General features: G+C 39.2%; 1 protein-coding gene across 1 annotated transcript in view; it reads left to right on the top strand.

The window, feature by feature from the left end:
- The first annotated feature begins 504 nt into the window (after window positions 1-504).
- flncb (filamin C, gamma b (actin binding protein 280)) overlaps window positions 505-26,118 on the top strand; it is a 139,609-nt gene continuing 113,995 nt past the window's right edge. The window contains exon 1 of the mRNA XM_062994728.1: window positions 505-1,140. Coding sequence (XP_062850798.1) covers window positions 753-1,140 — 388 coding nt within the window. The 5' untranslated portion in view covers window positions 505-752. The remainder of the gene's footprint in view (window positions 1,141-26,118) is intronic.

The following is a 26,118-nucleotide window of genomic DNA, read 5'->3' as shown; positions in this document are numbered from 1 at the left end:
TGATGTCATTTACTTTTCCTGGCTTCGATTGTTAAGAGGCAGAGAGTGAACATACACCCTTCCAACAGGACAGGAGAGGCTCCAGCACCCCCCCTCCCTCCCCTCCCCTGCGCCCAATTTAGGTTTCCTAAAAATACAGCTAAGTGTCCGAAGTGCAGCCAATCCGCGTCCCCTACAGTGGGCTTTGACCAATCAGGGGACGTGTCAGTATCTTTATTCAGATTAGAGAAACCCCCATCCTACAGTTGTATATGGTCACGATGACAGGCATGCCGAGAAGTCCAGCCGAGTGACGCGACTACAGTCCATCTGTTTTTTTAAAGCACCTCTCCAGCCGGCCACGCTTTAGTTCACCAGGCAGTCGTGCACGCGTTTCCACCACGGTCATCTCAGCTTCTTTTATTTCTGTATATTTTACAGTATATGTAAGTTTTTTCAGTCTAAAAAAGTTCAGCATTTTGGCGTGAAGCACTGAGGAATTTGGAACGCGTTCAGTTTCCATGCGCAGCTTTGAATGAAACTCAAACTTTGAAGTGCAAGAAACGAGGACAGGATTCATCCCCAAGCCGCCTACCTCCTTCCTTTTCGTACTCGGTTCCAACTTTTGAACTTTTTAACTATTATTTTCTCCGCGAGAGCGCGCCTGGCACTGCCCCGCGCCGCGCTGAAGTTTCACCCACACACACATACGCACACATTTACGAGCGCACACGGCCCAGCCTCACCGAGCGCACTATAAAACCCAGGAAAACATGATGAGCAACAATGCTTACTACGAGCCTCAGCAGTTCCAGCAGCCGCAGCTTTATTACTACCAGGACGGCGAGGACGGAGGCGGAGAGGAGGAGATGCCCGCCACCGAGAAGGACCTGGCCGAGGACGCGCCCTGGAAGAAGATCCAGCAGAACACCTTCACCAGGTGGTGCAACGAGCACCTCAAATGCGTCAACAAGAAGATTTCGGACCTGCAGAAGGACCTGAGCGACGGCCTCAAGCTCATAGGGCTTTTGGAGGTCCTGAGCCAGAAGAAGATGTACAGAAAGTACCACGCAAGGCCCAATTTTAGACAGATGAAGCTGGAGAACGTGTCCGTAGCGCTCGAGTTCCTGGAAAGGGAGCACATCAAACTGGTGTCTATAGGTAAGTCAGGAATGATATGTATTCAATTGCCTAGGTGAATGTAGCAAGCTCTGAACTGAGGGAATCGGTTCTTGCTAACAAACTCTTAGACGTGAGTCAGTCGATGAGTCGATTCCCAAGCATGAATGAATTATTGCGTAACTCTTGGCAGTGCAGGGACCCATAGCTCTCAGTTTCACAAAAAAATTTGGGCCCCTTACTTGTACTTGTATACATGGGTGATTTACACCCATGGCTTATGAGTAGATTTAATAATTTAATAGCAATCTTCTAAAATAGCCCTAATTCTGATGTGAAACTGCAATGTCATTTATATATGGCCCATAGTCACATTTCTATGTGCATTTAAACATAATACATCAACAGAGTGGCAGTAGGTAGTTTTTGTGTGGCATTGCTGTATGCTCCTTAAGACCTGGTTTTAAGCCTTGCATCTGGTTACTGTCAGTGAGTCCTCCCTGTGTCTGTGTGATCTTCCTCATGGCTCTCCTATTTGTAGGTGGATTTGCTAACTGCCTTTAGTTGTTAGTAAGTGTGTAATGCCCTTTTATGGGGTACAGGTTCTTTCTAGGTATTGTGCTTAGTGTGTTCAGGTAGGTTCTGAGCCAGCTGTGACCCTGATCACAATGAAGCAGTTTCTAAAGATAAATGAATTAATATATGAATACACATCACTGATTTAAAGCAAAGCAAAACATGTGTATTTATTACATCGTCCATGTAAAGTACAGGTGTAAATACGCAACTCCTCGGAAAGAGATTTCAGTCTTGTAAGATCCTGTTTCTGGTGTGTTAAGGTTGTAACCACATGCTTTTACACTTGCAAATGCACCTTTTGTTACCCAGATTGAAAACTAAACAGCTTCTTGCATAAATCAGCTTACTTCACTTTCAGCATCCTGTATTATGGCGTATTTCCAGTTGTTTAATGGAGCAGAGCTTTGGGCCCCACCACTGCATCCAAAGAAAAGTTTTTAGTGTATTTATTTATTTATAAATATAAAAGGCTCTGTAATTCCCAACAGTACAATTTTAAATAATGAATTATGCATCAGGCAGCACAGTGGTGCAAAGGGTAGAGCCTGGGTTAGAAGAAGGGCCTGGGTTTGATTCTCCCTGTGACCGTATGGGTTTCCTCATACCAGGTGCTCTAGTTTTCTACCACAAGTCCAAAGACGTGCAGTCAGGCCAACTGGAGCTACAAAAATCCCAGACTTCCTGAGGCCATCTGATTGAAATCTGTTTTAAATGCATCATGAGTGTATTCACATATGCATTTTACATGGATAATCTTTATCTCAGTTTTCAATGTCCATGTCTTTAGCAACAAACTACAATTAAGCTTCAAGGCAGATTTTGGAGCATAGACTTGTTTCTTATGCAGTAGCTTCTCATCCTATGGTGATATAACCCACTGTACACTGTTTTATGGAAAAAAGTGTATTTGTTCCAATCATTCTGTAGAAATCATTAAAATGACATAGATGCATGTCTGTAAAGCGTTATTAGCTCATTGTGTGATTTGTAGAACAAGATAATTGTCCGTTTAAATCAACATTTAAGTTTACAGAAGATGGTTTGTGTAGAAATATACAGTATATGGAGTTAATGAGCTGAACATCTATTGGAAAGTTTATAGTAGTGTAGTGCTGCCTAAGTAAAGTGGGTCAAAAAGATGAGTTATGTCAAATCTGTACAGGGGGCATCTGTACATACTTTGGACATGACTGTATTAAGCCTGAAAGTATGCAGATACCTTCAGATACCTTGCACAAACTTTTTTTATGTTTATTAGTAAATGAATTAAGTTAGTGGATCTCTCACAGTGCTGATGACTATATTCTTAAAATGTGTGTCAAGTCCAGATTTTTACTAGTCACTGCCCTTTATTCAGATTTAAAAATGTGTTATAGTTGGGCAAGTCATAGTGTGTGTGTGGTGTATGTGTGTAAGAGTAGGTGTGTGTGAAGCTGTTACCACCCACTGTGATACGATGGAGGCAAATCCCATCTATTACATTATCAACTGGGTCATCACTAGATCAGGGGTGTCCAATCCTATCCATGAAAGGCTGTTGTGGCTTCATTATCCATGAAGGGCTGCCATGTTTGGTCAGTCAGAAGCACACCTGATTCTGCATGTTTAATCAGCTAGTCTTGGTCTTCAAATACCTAATCAGGTGAATCAGACAAATCTCATGCCTGTTTTCCTTGAGATTGGAAACTGATTGCTTTTAGTGATAGTTGCACACCTACATAACTGATCTTGCACATTTGTGATTGTGGATACCAAGTGGTTCAAAGAGGTTGTGAGTTAATTAATTCCAGCCATCCATAGCACATATAGATCTTTCATTTTTAACTGTCTTTTGGACCGTCAGAAATTAGCTTGGGCTCAGATAACTCCGGTTGCATTGCAGCGGTAGATTGTGTTAAATGACAATGGTTTTCTGAAGTACTCCTTATGAACAGTAGATGGTAAAAAAAACTAAATTAATTAAAATTTTGCATGAAGAAATGTTCTTTTTGAACTGATTGGCAATTATTTTCTGAAGTGAGCCACGACCCACCATTGCTTGTAAAGACTCTTTGGTGGATCCTCCTTTTATATCCTCATCTGCTACCAGTTCATCTGCTTATTGTAAAACTTTTCACTCTTATTTTGACTTTTTGGAGTGTGTTGCAGGTATCAAATTTTAAATATGTGTGAATTAACAACATGTAATGATCAGTGAAGACACTGGAAATAGTTTCTTTCTACTTTTGTCAGTTAAACAAAGATTTAAGAGAATGAACAAATCACAGATCCTTTTTATTACATTTTACAAAACATTCCCAACTTTTCTGGAAATGGGGTTTGTATTCATTTACACAACACAGTTTATCTTAAACGTATCACATGTGTTAACAAAAACTGATGTAAAAATGTGTTTTGAATCATAAATGCATATTTCTGTGCATGTACTGTTTAATGGCATACTTTAACTAGTTTATTTTAAGAAATCTGTGTTTTGTAATTTCTGTTTTAGAAACTAAAACAATGACTTAGCTGAAAGCAGCATTGGGCAACCATGAGCTTCATGTTGTGCAAGACTTACACATTATGTAGTGAATTACTGGGCAGACCCACTTTCACATGACGCAAAGATTTAACACAGCTGTACTTACTCAAAAAGCAGAGTGATTACATCCAGTGCTCAAGGAAGTATTCTCTAAATCCACCACCACACCGTCCACACTTCCATGAGGATATGATTTCACTAAAGAACTTCAACTGAAAACTTACTGCTGGTCTGGAAATGACCACTTCAGAACTAAAAATCGATCTTTGATCAATTGATCATTTTTTTCATGGTAGGGGGTGGATGATTCAGAAATCAATGGTAGTGTTTTTTCTTTTTTATTGAATACTCATGTGTTGACCTCTTTTCTCAGCATCAGTGGTGTATGGTGATTATAACAGGAGCAAGGAAACTTGGTGACATGTTGACCTCTAGTTTCATGTGATCCCTACCCCTAAGAAACCAAACCAACCAACCAACCAAACAACAAAAATAATGATTAAAAATAGTTTTTCTTTTAGTTGTGGATCTGGTTACCCTGGAATCACGAGATGCAGTGCAGTAACACACCCTGTATAGGATGCCATTCCATCGCAGCGCTTTGGCCATACATCCCGAACAGACATAGCCAAACATGTTTGTATGTAGATGCCTGACTGGCAGATAGCACCTCTGGGTATTTGAATCCTAATTGCCAGCATTAGTGGGCTAGTGTAATTTACCACTGCTCTACTTAAACAGCTTTGAATAAATATGTTTGACTAAAAAAACAAATAAACACATTAGTTTTGGTTCATGTTGAGTGTAGAATGGATAAAAGGAAACTAAGGCCCCTGATGAACCATGACTCATTTTTTTTCTCTAATCAGTATTCAAAAGGTGCATTTGGTCATTTTTACACTGATAGATAGTATTGTTTCTTTTCTTAGATTTTTGCATTTACTTACCATTACTGTTAAACATAACATAATAACAAAAGCAAATTCCTTTTTGTAATTGATTTTTGTTAATTGACATATTGGTAATAATTAAATGATAGAAACAGGTGTTTGGAAAGGCTCAAGTGTTTTTAAGGACTTGACAGTTTCCTGTAATGATAATTTATTTATAATAATGTTTATGATAATTCATGTGACACGGCATAGCATCTTGGTATCTTGGGGTACACTGGTTTCTCCCATCTCTCAAAGCATGCCATAATATAGACTGTACAGTGTATCACAAAAGTGAGTACACCCCTCACATTTCTGCAAATATTTCATTATATCTTTTCATGGGACAACACTATAGAAATGAAACTTGGATATAACTTAGAGTAGTCAGTGTACAACTTGTATAGCAGTGTAGATTTACTGTCTTCTGAAAATAACTCAACACACAGCCATTAATGTCTAAATAGCTGGCAACATAAGTGAGTACACCCCACAGTGAACATGTCCAAATTGTGCCCAAATGTGTCGTTGTCCCTCCCTGGTGTCATGTGTCAAGGTCCCAGGTGTGAATGGGGAGCAGGGCTGTTAAATTTGGTGTTTTGGGTACAATTCTCTCATACTGGCCACTGGATATTCAACATGGCACCTCATGGCAAAGAACTCTCTGAGGATGTGAGAAATAGAATTGTTGCTCTCCACAAAGATGGCCTGGGCTATAAGAAGATTGCTAACACCCTGAAACTGAGCTACAGCATGGTGGCCAAGGTCATACAGCGGTTTTCCAGGACAGGTTCCACTCGGAACAGGCTTCGCCAGGGTCGACCAAAGAAGTTGAGTCCACGTGTTCGGCGTCATATCCAGAGGTTAGCTTTAAAAAATAGACACATGAGTGCTGCATTGCTGCAGAGGTTGAAGACGTGGGAGGTCAGCCTGTCAGTGCTCAGACCATACGCCGCACACTGCATCAACTCGGTCTGCATGGTCGTCATCCCAGAAGGAAGCTGACGCACAAGAAAGCCCTTAAACAGTTTGCTGAAGACAAGCAGTCCAAGAACATGGATTACTGGAATGCCCTGTGGTCTGACGAGACCAAGATCAACTTGTTTGGCTCAGATGGTGTCCAGCATGTGTGGCGGCGCCCTGGTGAGAAGTACCAAGACAACTGTATCTTGCCTACAGTCAAGCATGGTGGTGGTAGCATCATGGTCTTGGGCTGCATGAGTGTTGCTGGCACTGGGGAGCTGCAGTTCATTGAGGGAAACATGAATTCCAACATGTACTGTGACATTCTGAAACAGAGCATGATCCCCTCCCTTTGAAAACTGGGCCTCATGGCAGTTTTCCAACAGGATAACGACCCCAAACACAACCTCCAAGATGACAACTGCCTTGCTGAGGAAGCTGAAGGTAAAGGTGATGGACTAAACCCAATTGAGCACCTGTGGCGCATCCTCAAGTGGAAGGTGGAGGAGTTCAAGGTGTCTAACATCCACCAGCTCCGTGATGTCATCATGGAGGAGTGGAAGAGGATTCCAGTAGCAACCTGTGCAGCTCTGGTGAATTCCATGCCCAGGAGGGTTAAGGCAGTGCTGGATAATAATGGTGGTCACACAAAATATTGACACTTTGGGCACAATTTGGACATGTTCACTGTGGGGTGTACTCACTTATGTTGCCAGCTATTTAGACATTAATGGCTGTGTGTTGAGTTATTTTCAGAAGACAGTAAATCTACACTGCTATACAAGTTGTACACTGACTACTCTAACTTATATCCAAGTTTTATTTCTATAGTGTTGTCCCATGAAAAGATATAATGAAATATTTGCAGAAATGTGAGGGGTGTACTCACTTTTGTGATACACTGTATACGGACTGTATACTGTACATTGCTGATAAGTGTGAAATGTGTGTAATTCATTTGTGATGCTTTGTGATGGGTTGTTTTTAATGTTACTGGATTAAATTTGCAGTATAATTTTGGCTACAGTTAATGGTAATACAGTGAGTTTTTTTTACTTTGACCAACATTTTGAATGATGGTTTAAATTTTTTGCTGGTTTGGATGTAATTACACTAATAGAGTAACTTATGGAATTCATAGTACAGTTTTAAGTTTTGTGGACACCTTTTTAATTTTTGAAAGCATTTTTTGTGGCAAGGTTTGAGCAGCATAATAGAGCTTTGAGCTATCAACTGAAAGGTTGAGTCAGAATCCCAGCTCTGCCATGCAGCCACTGTTGGGCCCTTGAGCAAGGCCCTTAACCCTGTTTGCTCCAGGGGCGCCATGCGATGGCTGACCCTGCGCTCTGACCCCAACTTTCAAACAAGCTGAGAAAGAAGAAAGCGAAGAAAGAATTTCATTGTACTGTTTGTCTGTATATGTATATATGACAAATAAAGGCATTCTTTCTATGTGCACAAAGCAAGGTCTATAAAGTCATGGCTTGATGAGTTTGATGTTAAGAAACTCCAGTGGTTTGCACAGATCCCTGACCCTAACCTGACTGAACAACTTGAAAAACAAATTGGGTAGCCAATTGCAAGCAAGGTCTTCTTGTCCAACATTAGTGCCTGCTCTTACAAAGGCTTTAATGACTGAATTATGTACATATTCCAGCTGACAAAATCTTGTGACACGTGTTCCTAGTAAAGACTGTTGTCGTGGCAAAAAAGGGAAACAAAAAGCAAACAAAAAACCCTACATTTCAAATCCAATTCAGGACATGAATGAAGAGGAGAGATGAGGCAAAGTACTTTGCCAGACAAAGTGGTGTATAGGGATATAACGTAATTTGGAGCAGATGTTAGATAGAGGTGGCCATGGTGTACAGGCAGAGAAAATAGGTCAGCAGACCCAGACAGTGATAAACATGCCAGAGCCGAGTGACCAGACTGACTATCATTGGTGTTAACATTGACTTTTCCAGAAGGCCACCTGAAATGGATTTCCTTTCAATGGCTTAGGATATTATGTGGCAAAGCAACAGAAAAACCTCCTGAAGCCAGCCTTTCTTGGTCATACGTGTGTGTACACATATGGTGGTTTAGTCAGATAGGAGATGACTCACTACCCTAACAGAATATACTTCTTTTTAAGGCTTCCCACTTTTACCTCTTTATTTAAGTGGCATGATGGCACCACAGGTAATGTCAGTCTTATACAGCTCTACCAGTCTTGCTTTGCCAGCTGTGGTCTCTAATGAGATTATTGCCTGAAGGAAATTCACTGTGAATTTCCACTAAAAATAAACACAGGCTGTGCCCACAGACTTTATAAAGTCTGACCCTTCTTAATACAGGAGGAATTAAAGCCAAAAATGCAAATAAACCGGCATATGTTGTTTAGTACACAATATAAATCTTAAAAATGAATGTTTTAAAAATTTGCTTCCAGCTAATTTACATCTTTTAAAGACATTTCAGTGTGTTTGTGTGATTTTTGCATCAGTTATCTTGGGTAACAGTGCACCACATAGCTCCAATTTAAATCCTAGTGTTTATATTTCAATGACTGGTGCTGCCAGTTCTCCTAGCATCTATTTACACTGACTGCATATTCTCTATTGTAATTAGCAGAGACACACGTGCCTTTCACTCAGACCTAGTGTACAGAGATTTCTTTTAATGCTATAGCAGCCTTGTGACAGATAATATTTCATATTTTCTATTTAATTAATAGTATTCTCCATGCTAGTACCACCCTAAAACATTAGGGCACACTTAACTGACATTGGTGATTATTAGCCGCCAGGCAAAATTCCATCATGGGTACATAGCTGTGTCCTAAGCCACATCATATGTGCTACATATGTAATCGTTTCCCTGACTGGAACTCCCCCCAATGCTGCAGACCCCCACCCTGACTGAGTACACCCCCTCTAACATGTGCACAGTCGCCAGTGGAGTGTCACATGCTACTATCTGTGAATCTACCATCTCTCTTACAAGTGCCAGAGACCTCTCTACTCAGTAAATGTATACGTGATCACAAATATTCAGCATTGACTGTTGATATGGGACAAAAAAATGCTATCTCTTCACCACTGGAGCTTAGTTTCAGTGGGTAAAAACACAGCCTTAAATAAATATACAAAGGCAAGTAAACTAGTGTTACAGTGGCATTGTCATAATAATAACAACAACATAGGGAAATTGGGCCAGTAACTACCAAATGTTCACACTCTGCTACATAGTTGCACTTCAGTAACAAGCCCCTATGAAATGAAATGCCTTTATTAGTCATATATATATATACAGGTTACAGAACAACTAAATTATTTCTTGGCATATCCCAGCTTGTTTGGAAGCTGGGGTCAGAGCGCAGGGTCAGCTATTGCACGTCACCCCTGGAGCAGACAGCGTTAAGGGCCTTGCTCAAGAGCCCAACAGTGGCAGCATGGCAAAGCCATGATTGAAACCTTTCAATTAATAGCCCAAAGCTCTACCCACTAGGCTACCACTGTCCCCAAATTCACCATGTGCTAAACTGTGGCGCAGTGGTTGGAAATCTCTTTAACCCTAATGATCAGTTTTGGGTCCCTGAGATCCCTTAATGATTTTTCCTAATGTTATAGAAACAGCAAATAAACAATATGTTTATATTCCATTTAATTCAATTCAATAAGCTTTATTGGCAAGACTATTCAGTTACAGTATTGCCAAAGCATTAACAAACACGGAACACACATGAAAAGAGAACAGAAATAATAACAATAGTAAAAGTAAAAGAAAAAATAACATTAAAGAAGATTTAGAACCCCATTAAAGATGACATTTGCAACATAAAAGACAACATTTACAGCATCTAAAAGAACATTTAGAACACTCAAGGGAGAAAAAGATTACAAACAGGGCAGTTTTTCCTATTCACTGTATGTGTGTATGTGTTAGTGTGTGTGAACACTGTCCCTCATAATGTAAGAAGCAGATATATATCGTTCTGCTTTGTGTCTTTTCTCCTAACAGGGCAGCCAGTTTGTCCTATAAGATTTACATTTCGGCATTTTATTCAAAGCAACTTACAGTCTAAGCAAATGAGGGTTAAGGGCCTTGCTCAATGGCCCAACAGCAGCAACCTGGCAGTGGTGGGGTTTAAACCAGCGACCTTCTGATTACTAGTCCAGTACCTTAACTGCTAGGCTACAACTGCCCTACCCAATACGTCTCTCTATAAGAGAGATGATTAAATTGGGGGTGAAACTTTAATAAAGTAGATTTTTCGTAATTGTATTTTTCATTCTGTTACAAAAATGTGTTCCAAACACCTCTAATTTATAGACGTCTACTAGAGTCTTAGAGACCCAATCTAGAATAGATCATTAAAGGCATATATTTTTATATATTCTTGGTTTCTGTCTGGTGTTCTCTCTCTCTCTCACGCTCTCTCTGGTTAATTTGGTCAATTTTAAACTTATTTTACCTACACAAAACACAAAAGTCTCTGGGACCCCACAGAACAAGTCAGTAAATTAAATGTCAATAGAACACAAGGGTTAAAAAGCATGCTACAGTTAACATAACTCTTTTTCACCTCTACAATCTTTCTCTATCCCTTTAAGACTTCTACATTAGCGTTTCTTTTAAAAGGGGCTGCTTAGCCTTTTAGACAGCTGTAAAAAACAGTTGCAGTTTTATGATGTCCTAATCATTTTTACAGTTCCACAATCACTCTCATCCCAATCATCTAAGGGTTGGTCTGTACAAACATTCCATTGCTAGGTTATAATTTTTGCCAACTTTAAAGATTTATAGTATAATTACACCCTGATCATAGTTTTAGCATCATTTAGTGTTCAATTAATTCTTGGACTGGGCTAATCGAGAGAACTAATGGAGGGAACTATGTAATTAGCAGTCATAGAATCCCATAGATGACTGTTGGCTAGCACAATCATTTTTCTAGTTTGTTGGATATTGTGCTATAAACTACCAGAAATGAGAAAACAGTGAATAAAACAGCTTGTGAAAGGGTCCCATTAGAATATTCCAGAAGGTGTATTGACAGGATGTTGGTAAACAAACAAACAGACAGGCTACTTTCAGTTCAACAAAAACGTAATTAATTTAACATTGCGATGTGCATAATGCCATTTGCACATTAACAGTTGGCACATAAACATCCAATTCGGTACAAGTAATATGAGTCGATAGGGCCGTCTGGTTTGGTCTCGGCAACAGGGTTTTAGATAGATAGACAGATAGACAGACAGACAGACAGACAGACAGACAGACAGACCTACCGATCGATTATTGTCATTGCTCAGTACAGGTACAAGGCAACGAAATGCAGTTAGCATCTACCAGAAGTGCAAATAGTAGCACTGTGCAAAGAAAAAACAGAGAATATCAGTAAACATATATCTATGATTAATATTAATATATAGTTATAACTATAGCTATTTACATATATGGAATTATATCTATGTACAGTACATAGTACTATATACATAATAGCAATAATAACAATAATATGAATAAAATGGGATTAGTTAGGTATATAGTATAAATAATAACTATACAACTGTAACTATAACTATATAAGGATGCTGCTAAATAACTATAACTATACATGTCTACATATAACTATATGACAGTTGTGTTAAGTGCAAGTGCAAATTCTTGGCACACGTCAGTACCCCTAATACCCAATAAAAAAATTTCTAAACAGCATGGTGTAGCTGAACACTGATAAAAGCCAAGTTAATCCCTTTATGGATATAGTGCTCACACTGAATGCAGGAAGTTGACTATTATTTTTCTGTGGCCTGCATGCACACTGCATCTTCCCAACTGTGCCTGCATATTAGCTATAAAATAATAGGGCTACTAAACTTTGCAACAATATTTTCTTCTCTGTACAACTTTCTGGCCCCATTCTGGCTTTTGTAGGCTTTATGCCAAGGGTAGCTCTTGCTACTCAAAGACCAAGAAGAGTGTCATGGATTGTTACTGCAGAGTTCCATGACACTCAACAGTAACTCCCGTAAGGTCTTTAAAGGCATGACAGCCTTTAACCCATATGATACATTCTCAAGTAGGTAAAAGTGTTCATTGCAGACTAGATGTGGTCTGATAATCACACAAGTGCTGGCAAAACCTCCTCTAAAAAATAACAAAGATGGATGGACACTCCCATACCATGTCCCATATAGGGACAGTGGTGGCCTAATGGGTAGGGCTTTGAGCTATCCACTAAAAGGTTGAGAGTTTGAATCCCAGCTCTGCCATGCAGCCATTGTTGGGCCCTTGAGCCCTTAATCTTCTCCGCTCCAGGGGTGCCGTACAATGGCTGACCCTGCGCTCTGACCCCAGCTTCCAAACAAGCTGGTATACATGGAGAAAGAATTTCGTTGACTATACATCTGTATATGTATATATGACAAATAAAGGCATTCTCTATATTCTTCTACCACAATTTCCATGAAGATAACAGCAAGTTAACTTTAATTCGGTCACCTACACTAGACCTATATCTTATCCATTGGGCATATTTAATTCTGATGGAAATGTTTTGGAATTATAAAGGCCTACGGAGGCTAAATGTGCTATTACATATGTATACTTAATCAACTGTCATTTTAGCTTTGGGCAGTGTTTTTCCGGCACTGGCATCCTTAAAGAACACCCAAATAACATATCCAAACTACTTTAATGGCCATATTAATCACTTTATTGTTTTATTTTTAGACCTCAGTTGACACTTCCAGCATGATAATGCACTATATCACAAGGTGGAAAAGGGTTAATCCCAGCAAGACTGCAGTTGTCCGATATAAAATTAACAACTTTACAATGTTGTCATTTGCTGACAGAGTCTAGTTCCTGTATAACAGGTTCCAGGTTTCCTGTGAAATTCATGGCTAGATATATTCTGCAAGCCAATTAAGGTGTAACATACTACTTAAAAGATGTATCTCTTAACCTGACTAGAATAGTGTTTGAGTATATGTTTTGAGTAATATGTTTAGAGTATGTTAGCACATTTGATACACATTAAATACTATTTAAATATCATGAGTCATCTGAATATTGCAACCTATGAATATTGAATATGAAATTGCAATATAATCATGTTTTCATTTCTCAATCCTAAGGGACTTAATTGGGCTTTATATAGATTATTAATCATTAAGGACTAATCAAATTAAGACCTCATTTTAGCAATTGTACATCATTCAAAACATTCCATCACAACAATAATTATACACTGATCAGTCATAACATTAAAACCACCTCCTTGTTTCTACACTCACTGTCCATTTTATCAGCTCCACTTACCATATAGAAGCAATTTGGAGTTCTACCATTACTGACTGTAGTCCATGTTTCTCTGAATACTTTTTTAACCTGCTTTTACTCTGTTCTTCAATGGTCAGGACCCCCACAGGACCACTACAGAGCTGGTATTATTTAGGTGGTGGATCATTCTGAGGACTGCAGTGACACTGACATGGTGGTGGTGTGACACTCCTACCTAGTTGGTCCACCTTGTAGATGTAAAGTCAGAGACGATCGCTCATCTATTGCTGCAGTTTGAGTTGGTCATCTTCTAGACCTTCATCAGTGGTCACAGGACTCTGCCCAGAGGGCACAGTTGGCTGGATTTATTTTTGGTTGGTGGACTATTCTTAGTCCAGCAGTGACAGTGAGGTGTTTAAAAACTCCATCAGCACTGCTGTGTCTTATCCACTCATACCAGCACAACACACACTAACACACCACCAACACATCAGTGTCACTGCAGTGCTGAGAATGACCCACCACCCAAATAATACCTACTTTGTGGTGGTCCTGTGGGGGTCCTGACCATTAAAGAACAGCATGAAAAAGGGCTAAAAAAGCATGCAGAGAAATAGATGGACTACAGTCAGTAATTGTAGAACTTCAAAGTGCTTCTATATGGTAAGTGGAGCTGATAAAATGGACAGTGAGTGTAGAAACAAGGAGGTGTTTTTAATGTTGTGGCTGATCGGTGTATATCTAACAGATTGGCATATTGTGGTCATCGGTGAGGTATACCTCGCACATATTTACATTCCTGATACCAACTGTGGAATATCTAAACAGCTTGATTTGTACACAGACCTGATTTATACCTTCAGAGCTACAGTTCATCCACATTCAACAGACAGTTTAACTTTAAAAGTGCACAATGTGCATGACACATGTTGTTAACAAATAACAAAAACAAGGTAGGGGATTTTTTTTGCCTTTGTTGTTTACAGAGCCACTGTGCCACTATTTAAATACAGTGCAGTCCTGAAAAGCATAATTGTTTTTTTAAATATTGGTAGTATCAAGGTGGATCTGTACCACAATCTAATTTTAATCTGAATCTGACTTTAAAATTTCCTTTTTTTATGAGTTTTATCAATTAAATAATTCAGCTATGGTATAATCAAGTGTCTTTTCTTTTTTTACTTGCAACTCTGACAACTCCCCCCTCCCCACACCAGAAAGGCTGCTGCCATCTAATATAGATAATTTGTTTACACATCTAGATTCTAAAGGCGAACTGAGGCAAAACATTCTGATTTACAAGAGTTTCCTCTGGACTGGAAACAGTAGAAACAGAAACGAGCATGTTTACCATGTGGCAGAAGATGTATGGTTTGGTTTACATCAGATTCCTGTATTAGACCTCTGAGTTGGTGACTGACGCCAAGACAGCTGAACTCTGGGCTCCGTCTTCTAACAGGTGCTACAAATAGACCCCCACAGAGTTGGGTGAAGGGGGAGAGAGATTTTGGAAAGGGCTAGTAAGAGGGGGAGAAATTAGCACAGAGCTGAAAGGGTACTTAAGTAGTAGGCTTTATTTCCAGGAACTAGTATTGACTGGATTGCCTTAACTGTTTGGCTGACATCAGCAGTCTGATTTTGCGATGTGAACGTTTCTTAAAAGTAGTAAAGCTTTGTGGTGGCATTTAAATGCATATATACTGGGCATAGAAATTACAAAAAATATTTAATCATCTCTATTCTGTTAAATACATCACTGTGTTTATTGCAACTAATAATGTGTAAATAACTGATTACAGATGAGACTGCAGTGCAAAGGAATTTTAGAGTGATCGGTAAAGTCTTACTGAATACCACGGCATGTCAGTGTTGATTAAAATCATGTGATTTTACACTGCTTACACTTGACTAAACTATCAAATCCAGATGTTTGGGAAACCACACATCTGGAAATAAGACTGGTAAAGAAGTAGAGAAATAAAACAATGAATAGGTAAATGAAAGGCATAAAACCACTCTTTTTATTCCTTTCTTGGTGGCTTGCTATTACAAAAACAAAGTCAATGTCTACACTAAAAAATGCAACTACGTTTCGTTAACCTGATTTGGGATTTTGAGTTACTGAAACAAGGATTTTATTAAAATTATTAAATTATAAGGAACAGTACCTGCACCATATTATATTATAATTATAAATGTATGTGGTTTGTGGGAACCAAGATTTAGTAAAAGTACTTATTAATTAAAATACTCCATATTAACTAACTAAATGTTGTATTGTATTACACCTTGAAGGGAGCAGCAGTTGTGTATGTCTAGAGCAGGGGTGTCAAATCCGGCCCGCCACGTCATTTTATGTGGCCCGCGAGAGCTTAAAAGACGTATGATTGTTGTGATGGTTCGAGTAGTTACAGAGACGTACTTATAATTTAATGGGACACCTGTGCCTTTAAGCAGCAACCGTTGACATCGTAGTCATGGCAACTAACTTTGACTTTGCTAAGAAGCATTGTCACTTTTATGTTTTAGCGGAAAATAATGCGGGGTAAAGTCAGTAGTGTAAACAATAATAAATAGAAGTTAATTCTCTAGCAATCCAATAAAGAATCATCATCTGTAAGTAGTACACATTTATATTCGCAGTTGTTTGTAAATGTTTAGCGAGTATGTTACAGTGTTTCAGTTATGAATTTACCGTAATTCCGAAATTAAATTAAGTTGTTAGCATTCCTATAGCAATTAGTATTTTTACACAAAATGCTAACTCGTTAGCGCTATTTTACTTTTGGTTAAATTTCATGTTGTACTAGAGACAGCTACAGCTATGCGCATGTACTGTATTACGTTTTTTATTGTTTGTATTTTGTAGTTTTACTCTATTCTGATGCACACAGTGTACAGTTGGGAAGCAAATAAAACCGACGTAACTATATTGGAGGGAGTTTGTCTGTCTGTCTGTCTAGCTGAGAAAGGGGGAAAACTTGGCGAGGGCAAAACAAATGTCTTAAAATATGCTGTAAAATCGGACATAAACTGCATCTCTCACAATGCATGCCGGTTTTGTGACCTGCAAAGTGACCGCATCCCACCACTAGATGATGTTGAGAAATATTTACAAATAATCCCAAAATATACAAGAAGAGAAAACTGAAGCAGAAGGAGGAAATTTAATGAAAGATGGGAAAGTGAATACGAATAAGTTTGTGCTTCAAGAAGAAGTTATAATGCGTAAAGGAATACAATATAAATGTAGACATACTGTACATTATAAATATACAGTATACATTTGGCATTTTGACACCAAACACAGAATTTAGCCTCCAAGAAAAACAACAAATTGTCCAAGACTTAAAAGGCAGACTGCAATCACAGCAGGATACATTACAATCTGCCCTTTGAGGGCCACCATAATGCAGATGTGGCCCTCGGTAAAAATGAGTTTGACACCCCTGGTCTAGAGGATTCAAATCTGTGTTGACTAGAGTGCAAATCATTGCCAAAACCTCCACTACTAAACCAGCACTACTGTTAGTGTCAGTACTATTTTAGGTGAACCTCTTTAGTAATTACCAACCAGTTTGGAATGTTAAATGGTAATTTAGGGAAACATTTCTGTCTGAGTAATGGCAAATAAAGAAGATAATGAAAACCTGTTTTTCTTCAATACTTCTATCCATCATTGAAGATGTGTCTCAAATGAAATACCAATGTAAATGTGTTCAGAATGTCGATTTTATAAAGCCATTTTTAGCCTATGCAGTGCCAAATGTGGAATATTTTCCTACTAGCATTCAGGCAGTAGAGTTTGGCGTGCCTTTCTTCCTAACATTCCCTCCCCCTTAACATGCCTTAACACTCATACAGATATAATGTAAACAAAACCCCAATTTAGTGTGCATGTTCACTTTTCTTCTGATAAAACAGTATCTTTAATTGTTACCATGTGTCAATGGCTTGTCAGTTCAATGGAATGTCCAAATGGAATGGAGTGAACACCCCCTACACACACACACACACACACACACTGTGATATGTGCTGTCTAATCTTCACTTCTCTCTTCCCTTCTTAGATAGGGACTACACATTTCTATAGAAACTTTCTACTTCCTGGGCTTACTACAATCTGTACTGCTATAGAGCTGAAACTAATATTTGAAATAGTTAATATGTTCTATGTTTTAAAATGTTTTTAATATATTTTAGAGCAGCATGGTGGTAAACTGGTAGAGTGAATAATGCACAGCAGCATGGCTCCTAAGTACAGTGGTACCTTGTAACTCAACGTCCCCTAAACTCAAAATCTTTAAAACTCAACGCCCTTCGTCGAAAAATTTGTACCCTTAAACTCAACGTGTTCAGTTTGTTTGTTTAAAAAAATTATTTATTTCATTTCAGATTAACAATGAACAGTCGCTTTGTTCAGCGCTCGACTGGAGCGGTGCAGTAAAACATCATCAAAGTGCAAATATGAGACAAATCTGCATTTGTGTGGAATGTCAACTGTGTTTAGCTGGATTTTCCTCACTGTTTCACTTTTAAACTTGTGTTACAGCTTGAGGTTCTGAGAAATTGTAAGAATCAGCTTTATATTTCAGTGTTTTTATGTTATATTTGTGTTATTTTCAGTGTATAAGTGTCAAAAACAACCCTATTATTTTACATAAGCCTAAAATATATGCAAGTCTACGGGACCATGAAACGCATTAACAGGTTTCCCTTACAGTGAGGTCAAAAAGTATTTAGTCAGCCACTGATTGTGCAGGTTCTCCTACTTAGAAAGATGAGAGAGGTCTGTAATTTTCATCATAGTTATACTTCAACTATGAGAGACAAAATGAGAAAAAAAAATCCAGGAAATCACATTGTAGGATTTTTAAAGAATTTATTCGTAAATTATGGTAGAAAATAAGTATTTGGTCAATAACAAACAAGCAAGATTTCTGGCTCTCACAGACCTGTAACTTCTTCTTTAGGAAGCTCTTCTGTCCTCCACTCGTTACCTGTATTAATGGCACCTGTTTGACCTCGTTATCTGTATAAAAGACACTTGTCCACAGCCTCAAACAGTCAGACTCCAAACTCAACCATGGTAGACCTGCACCAGGCTGGGAAGAGTGAATCTACAACAGGCAAGCAGGTTGGTGTGAATAAATCAACTGTGGGAACAATTGTAAGAAAATGGAAGACATACAAGACCATTGATAATCTCCCTTGGGGTCAAGATCTCATCCTGTGGGGTCAAAATGATCATGAGAACGGTGAGCAAAAATCCCAGAACTACACGGAGGGACCTGATGAATGACCTGCAGAGAGCTGGGACCAAAGTAACAAAGGCTACCATCAGTAACACACTACGTCGAGAGGGACTCAAATCCTGCAGTGCCAGGCGTGTCCCCCTGCTTAAGCCAGTACATGTCCAGGCCCGTCTGAAGTTTGCCAGAGAGCATATGGATGATCCAGAAGAGGATTGGGATAATATCATGTGGTCAGATGAAACCAAAATGGAAATTTTTGGTAAAAACTCAACTCGTCGTGTTTGGAGGAAGAAGAAAAACCCATGAACACCATACCTACTGTGAAGCATGGGGGTGGAAACATCATGCTTTGGGGCTGTTTTTCTGCAAAGGGGACAGGACGACTGATCCGTGTTAAGGGAAGAATGAACAGGGCCATGTATCGTGAGATTTTAAGCCAAAACCTCCTTCCATCAGTGAGAGCATTGAAGATGGAACGTGGCTGGGTCTTCCAGCATGACAATGATCACAAACACATCGCTCGGGCAACGAAGGAGTGGCTCCGTAAAAAGCATTTCAAGGTCCTGGAGTGGCCTAGCCAGTCTCCAGACCTCAACCCCATAGAAAATTTGTGTAGTCCGTGTTGCCCAGCGACAGCCCCAAAACATCACTGCTCTAGAGGAGATCTGCATGGAGGAATGGGCCAAAATACCAGCTACAGTGTGTGCAAACCTGGTGAAGACTTACAGGAAACGTTTCACCTCTGTCATTGCCAACAAAGGTTATGTTACAAAGTATTGAGTTGAACTTTTGTTATTGACCAAATACTTATTTTCCACCATAATTTACAAATAAATTCTTTAAAAATCCTACAATGTGATTTCCTGGATTTTTTTTTCTCATTTTGTCTCTCATAGTTGAAGTGTACCTATGATGAAAATTACAGACCTCTCTCATCTTTCTAAGTAGGAGAACCTGCACAATCAGTGGCTGACTAAATACTTTTTGGCCCCACTGTACATCCTTATGGAAAAAAATACCTTGAAAATCAACGTCTTTTAAACTCAACACCACTCCCAGAACCAACTGACGTTGAGTTTCAAGGTACCACTGTATTTTAGGAATTTTGAAATGAGGATTTTAACAACAACCCGTACTGTTGCGCAGCTTAAGACGTGTTTGCAGGAAGAATGGGACAAAGTAACACCGGAAACACTTCATCACTTGTGCCAAAAAATCTTTAATCATTATGAGAAGGAATGCCAACATAACCAAGTGGTAAATGCTTTACCATCCCAACTTTTTTTGAAATGTGTTTCAGGCCTGAAATGCAGAAATGGATGTACAGTATATTACCAATTAAAATAAAGTTGACCAGACAAAATCTGAATGTCATGTGTTCATACTGTCTGCAATGAAATAAAAGCCAAAGTAAATGTTAGAAACACTGCATTTAAAAAAAAATGCATTTTTCATACTGTCCCAACTTTTTCTGATTTGGGGATGTACAAGAACATTTCTAGCACAATACGAACTTGCTTATTCAAAGCCGAGTCATATAGTAGAAAAATAATAATAATAAATTTCATTGAGCCATATTAAATAGACTGAGGTGGATGTGCTGACGTGGGTCCTGTAAGTAGGCAAAAAGTGTCTGCAGCTGCACCAGTTTATAAGAGCGACTGGTGCATAACAAAATGCAAAAATACATCAAATCTAGCAGGTGATCCAGATTTTCTTTTAATGTGTCCATGTTACTTCATTTGCTATTAAAATGCATGAGTCACAGTTGTACTTGCGACCATGTGACTTTTCCAGCGTTTGCTGTGTGGCTCTGAATGCCAATAGGCTAACTGCTGTCTGGTGTCAATGGTATCAGGCAGAGAAGGGTGTCAGCAGCAGCCAAATGATGTCGTTGATTGTCTGAGCCTGGGTTGCCAGACCTGCCAGGTTGAAGAATGAATTCTGGTTTTCCCACGCCACAGCAGCATTCATCTGGTAAATGTCCAGAAAGAAAGACAGGCATCTGAACCAGAATGCTAGATACGTTTAAAGCATTTCTCATGGGGTGGTTTTAGGGAATGTGTATTTGTTTGTGAATGTTTGTGAAACAGCTGCAGGCAGGCAGATGTTTAGTGCAACAATACTTCATCTTAAATGTTTCTGAGGGCTGTACGCATTTGAGTGTTATTTCTGTATTTACCAAAGTAAGAATATCTAAAAGGGAGGTGTGAAGTGATGTAAAGTTATTTGCCACAATTGTACAAAAATATTTCTATGAAATAAACTAGACTAGCCTATGGTTTTGGAATGAGATGTCCAGCATGCTCATGGTGGGTGTCTACATACTTTTAACATTCTGTAAAGCGTACTTTGTTGTTCTTTTCTTTTATAAAGAGCCCTTCTTAGTCTCCAAAGCCAACTGAAGGGTAAAACCTTGTTTTCTACCTAATCTTTTTTTTAGCAGTATTTGTCATGTGTCCATACACTGATCAACCATAACATTAAAACCACCTCCTTGTTTCTACACACACTGTCCATTTTATCAGCTCCACTTACCATATAGAAGCACTTTGTAGTTCTACAATTACTGACTGTAGTCCATCTGTTTCTCTACATACCTTTTTAGCCTGTTTTCACCCTGTTCTTTAATGGTCAGGACCCCTACAGGACCACCACAAAGTAGGTATTATTTGGGTGGTGGGTCAGTCTCAGCACTGCAGTGACACTGACATGGTGGTGATATGTTAGTGTGTATTGTGCTGGTATGAGTGGATAAGACACAGCAATGCAGATGGAGTTTTTAAACACCTCACTGTCACTGCTGGACTGAGAATAGTCCACCAACCAAACGGCGCCCCACAGGCAGCGTCCTGTGACCACTGATGAAGGCCTAGAAGATGACCAACTCAAACAGCAGCAATAGATGAGCGATCATCTCTGACTTTACATCTACAAGGTGGACCAACTCGGTAGGAGTGTCTAATAGAGTAGATAGTGAGTGGGCACGGTATTTAAAAACTCCAGCAGCACTGCTGTGTCTGATCCACTCATACCAGCACAACACACACTAACACACCACCACCATGTCAGTGTCACTGCAGTGCTGAGAATGATCCACCACCTAAATAATATCGGCTCTGTAGTGGTCCTGTAGGGGTCCTGACCATTGAAGAACAGGGTGACAGCAGGTTAAAAAGAAATGTAGAGAAACAGATGGACTACAGTCAGTAATTGTAGAACTACAAAGTGCTCCTATATGGTAAGTGGAGCTGATAAAATGAACAGTAAGTGTAGAAACAAGGAGGTGGTTTTATTATGGCTGATCAGTGTATGTGTCCAGTTATTTAGGGTTCAACTTACATTCCAACAACATTAAAACAATAACTTGTTTGCATTGAATGACCATGAGTGTATGTTGGTGCTCTGTCCAGGGTGTGTTTCGACTTGTATGTAGTCTTGATTTGAGATCACTTACAGAGATTGCTTTGCTAATGTAGTCTGGTACAGTTTTATAGAGTCTTATGTGCTATGAAAGTGCTGCATAATGCTAAGGATTAATAGAAGTCCTACATTTTTTAAATAAAGTTAAGGGATGGGATTTACAGTTTTAAGACATCAGCACGTAAGGGCTAGTACCTTCAGATGGGTCATTGACAGCTTGAAGCCAATAGCTGCCTGATGGTCTGTGTCTAGACTCTGAAAGAATAGTCAGCAGTTCAAAGACGGAGCCATTTCCTGTAATAGACTGCACATAATGCTTAGGATTAAAAGAAGCCATACATTTTACAAATAAAATAAAGGAATTAGAGTTTTAAGACATCAGCATATATGGGCTAGTACCTTTAGATGGGTCATTGGCAGCTTGAGCCCATTAGCAGCCTGATGGTCTGCGCCTGGACTCAGAAAGAATAGTCAGCACTTTAAAGATGGAGACATTTCCTGTAAGAGACTTATCTTTAGGTACTGTTCATCTCTTGTCCTTTCACTTTAGATATGATACTTGAGTGCTTCCTGTCAGCTGTAGGTATACAAGCTGTATAGGAGTGTTTATGATCTAGATTGTTCTGTGCTCATCAGAGACTGGCATTGTTCTCTTCCACTTTATTACCGTATGCTTTTAATGATGCTTCAATATTAGAGGCTGCTCTAATGTACATTAATGAGCCAAAACATTATGACCACCTGCTTAAGATGCTGTCCAAACAGTTTGAACCCACAGAGACAGACTCCACAAGACCTCGTATCTGATACCAGGGCATTACCAGCAGATCCTTTAACTCCTGTATGTTGAAAGGTGGATCATCCTACAGTAAACAACAGACATGTGCCTGGCTATCTATTTAACCATATGCTTTAGCCTTATGTCCTTAAATATAAATGGGTTTTGGAGACACATTGACCCAGGCGTCTGCCCAAAATGATTTGGCCTCTATCAGAGTTAGGCAGATCTGCACATATTTGCTTCATTCAACGTGTACTACAAACCCAGTTTTCGAAAAAGTTGGGACGTTTTGTAGGGCAGTTGTAGCCTAGTGGTTAAGGTACTGGTCCCGTAATCAGAAGGTTGCTGGTGCAAGGCCCTTAACCCTCAATTGCTTAGATTGTATACTGTCACAGTACTGTAAGTCGCTTTGGGTAAAAGCGTCTGCTAAATGCCAAAAATGTAAATGTAAAACGCAGTAAAAACATTCACATTTTCAGCATTTAGCAGACACCTTTATCCAAAGTGACTTACATTACAGTTACAATATACAGTCTGAGCCATTGAGGGTTAAGAGCCTTACTCAAGGGCCCACCAGCAGCAACCTGGCAGTGGTGGGGCTTGAACCAGCAACCTTTTAATTACTAGTCCAGTACCTTAACCACCAGGCTATAGAATCTGATTTATTGATTTTAATCTTCATTTAACTGACAAAAGAAAGAAATAGAAATAAATGATTAATAAATAAATTTTTTTCGACTAAATTGAATTTTGTAAATTGAAACACATCTTCACAGCAAGAAGGTCCTGGGTTCGATCCCCAGGCGGGGCAGTCCAGGTCCTTTCTGTGCAGAGTTTGCATGTTCTCCCAGTGTCTGCGTGGGTTTCCTCCGGGAGCTCCAGTTTCCTCCCACAGTCCAAAAACATGCAGTCAGGTTAATTGGAGACACTGAATTGCCCTATAGGTGAATGGGTGTCTGTGTGTGTGTGCCCTGCAATGTGTGCTTTGCACCCATTGAAAAGCTGGGATAGACTACAGCACCCCCCTTTGACCCTAACTGGATAAGCGGTTAAGTGAGTGAGTGAGTGTCTTCAACGCACAAAAGATCAGGACAGAGGCAAAATAAGAATTAAAAGTTACAGCATTACACATTAAGCAGGTTATGATTTAATTGGTAACAGATGAGGGAATCATTATTGGGTATAAAAGGAGGATTCACCAAAGGATCAGTCTTTTCCATCAATGATGGGTTGTAACTCACTACTTCGTGCAAAACTTCAGAATGTGTGTGCTTGACTGGCCTGTCTGCAGTCTAGATCTGTCTTTTATTGACAATGTATGGCACAGCTTGAAAAGGAAAATTAGCCAATGTTGACCACAGACTTTTGAGCAGCTGAAGTCTCACAGAATTAACACATGACAGGTTCTTCTTTTGAATGCTTTTTACAAAACTTTTTCTCAAATAGGGGTTTGTCTCATTAGCCCAACATTGAATATTTATCCTACTGAAACCAGAATGATTTGGCTTATCAGTGTACATGTCAATTAAAAGTTTATGTAAAAATGTATTTTTATTGTAGGTACCAGAATTCAGCCCACCCCGCATGAACAGGGATTGAGTGATAGTGTGCTGTCTGATCTGGATAAAGCTTTTGTAAAGCATCTTGAATAATAGTTGGGTGACTATACACTGGAAACTGTCAGTGTGTGTGAGTGTGTGTGTGTGTGTGTGTGTGTGTGTGCCTGTCTGTGCGTACCTAGATCTCAGAGCCCATCAGTTGTTGATCGGGCAGGTCTGGTAGCAGCTGTGGCAGCAGCTGACTAAAGAAGGGGGCATCTGTTCCTTCCTGTCACCCCAAGCTTTTCGACAAATTGCCAACTCATTTTAGCTCTCCTCTCTCTTTTCCTGCTCCTTCACTCGAACAGACTGCATTTTTACACTTGGTGTGAATGCTGTTACTTAGAATAGCTTTAGGGAATTTTCAACAGCTGGCTAAACTTTTCAGTAAAACAGAGCAGGAAACAGAAAAAGGGAGATAAAAAAAACGCCTAGCGGCCTTTTAACTTAATACTATTCTTTGTGGTTACCAAAGTTTTCTTATGCTGGAAAAGTCACACCCGATGCAGGCCCCCTGTGCCCTGACATAGTTATTCCAAGCCTTTATTCACTGTTTACTTTGGACGCGGGGTTTTGCTGGCTGTTTGACTCAGAGGAACAGTTCTTACCACACAATCTTTGCAGGAGAGGGAATTTTCAAAACTACCTTGCACTTAGACCCCTTCTGTTTTCTTTGATTTACATTGTAAGGGAGGTGCTGATACATTAGCAGTGATCGTATATTTATGTCCTGGTAACCGTGTGTATTATTGCTTCCAGTTCAGAGTAAAGTTCAAGTGCAAATCAGTTGAAAGTAGTTTTTGCTCCTGGCTTAGCAAACCACAGAGTCATTAAGCATCAAGCTTTTTGTAAAAGTTGTAAACAACAGTAGAGGGCCAAAGAGGGGTAAATGGTGGGAATGTAGGTTTATTGAAAGCAAAACTGTCATTTTGCATAAACTATATAGACAAAAGCATTAGGACATTGGTTGTAATTATTATCACATTTTCCAGCCACATCAATAGCTAACATGTAATAACTAGGGATGTAATGACGCATCACAAGACAGTTAAAAATCGATTCACATGTATAAAGATTCAAATCGGTTTACATGTATAATGTATCGATATTCACTTCAAACAGCAGAGGGCACTGGCGCTATTCACCTCGCCTGGTTGACATCACTACAGGGTTGCCAGGTTCGGAATTTTCCAGCCTAATTTATTAATGTGAGGATACTTTCTTTATTTGTATTATTCATTTATTTATTCAATGTGGGATTTGTTTTTAAATTTCAAGTTTTTTTTTTACACAAAAAGGGAGATGTGCAGCATTGTTTTGCATAGTTTGTACCTACCTCAGAAATAAAAGAGCATTCGTTATTTAGATAAATAAAAGATCAGCACAAATACAGTTTTTTATTGTATTTTTTAAGGAGAAATAATAAAAGGAAACTTTGTCATAATTTGTCTTCACTTTCATTTTGTTTAAAAAATCGTGAAAAAATCGTATCGTGAACCCAGAATCGTGAATCGCATCGCATCGTGGGTAGAGTGTATTGTTACATCCCTAGTAATAACTTTTTAAACTGTATTAATTAAGAATTTCAAAAACAAATGGCATCACTTTTCTACGTAGTCACCTTCCGATGCATTTTTCCCAGCGCCGTACCAACTTTTTAATGCCATCAGCAACAGAGTTTTTGGTT

This window comes from Trichomycterus rosablanca, chromosome 1, assembly GCF_030014385.1.
Source record: "Trichomycterus rosablanca isolate fTriRos1 chromosome 1, fTriRos1.hap1, whole genome shotgun sequence".
NCBI classification, from domain to species: domain Eukaryota; kingdom Metazoa; phylum Chordata; class Actinopteri; order Siluriformes; family Trichomycteridae; genus Trichomycterus; species Trichomycterus rosablanca.
This window is presented reverse-complemented; position numbering and strand designations above follow the sequence as displayed.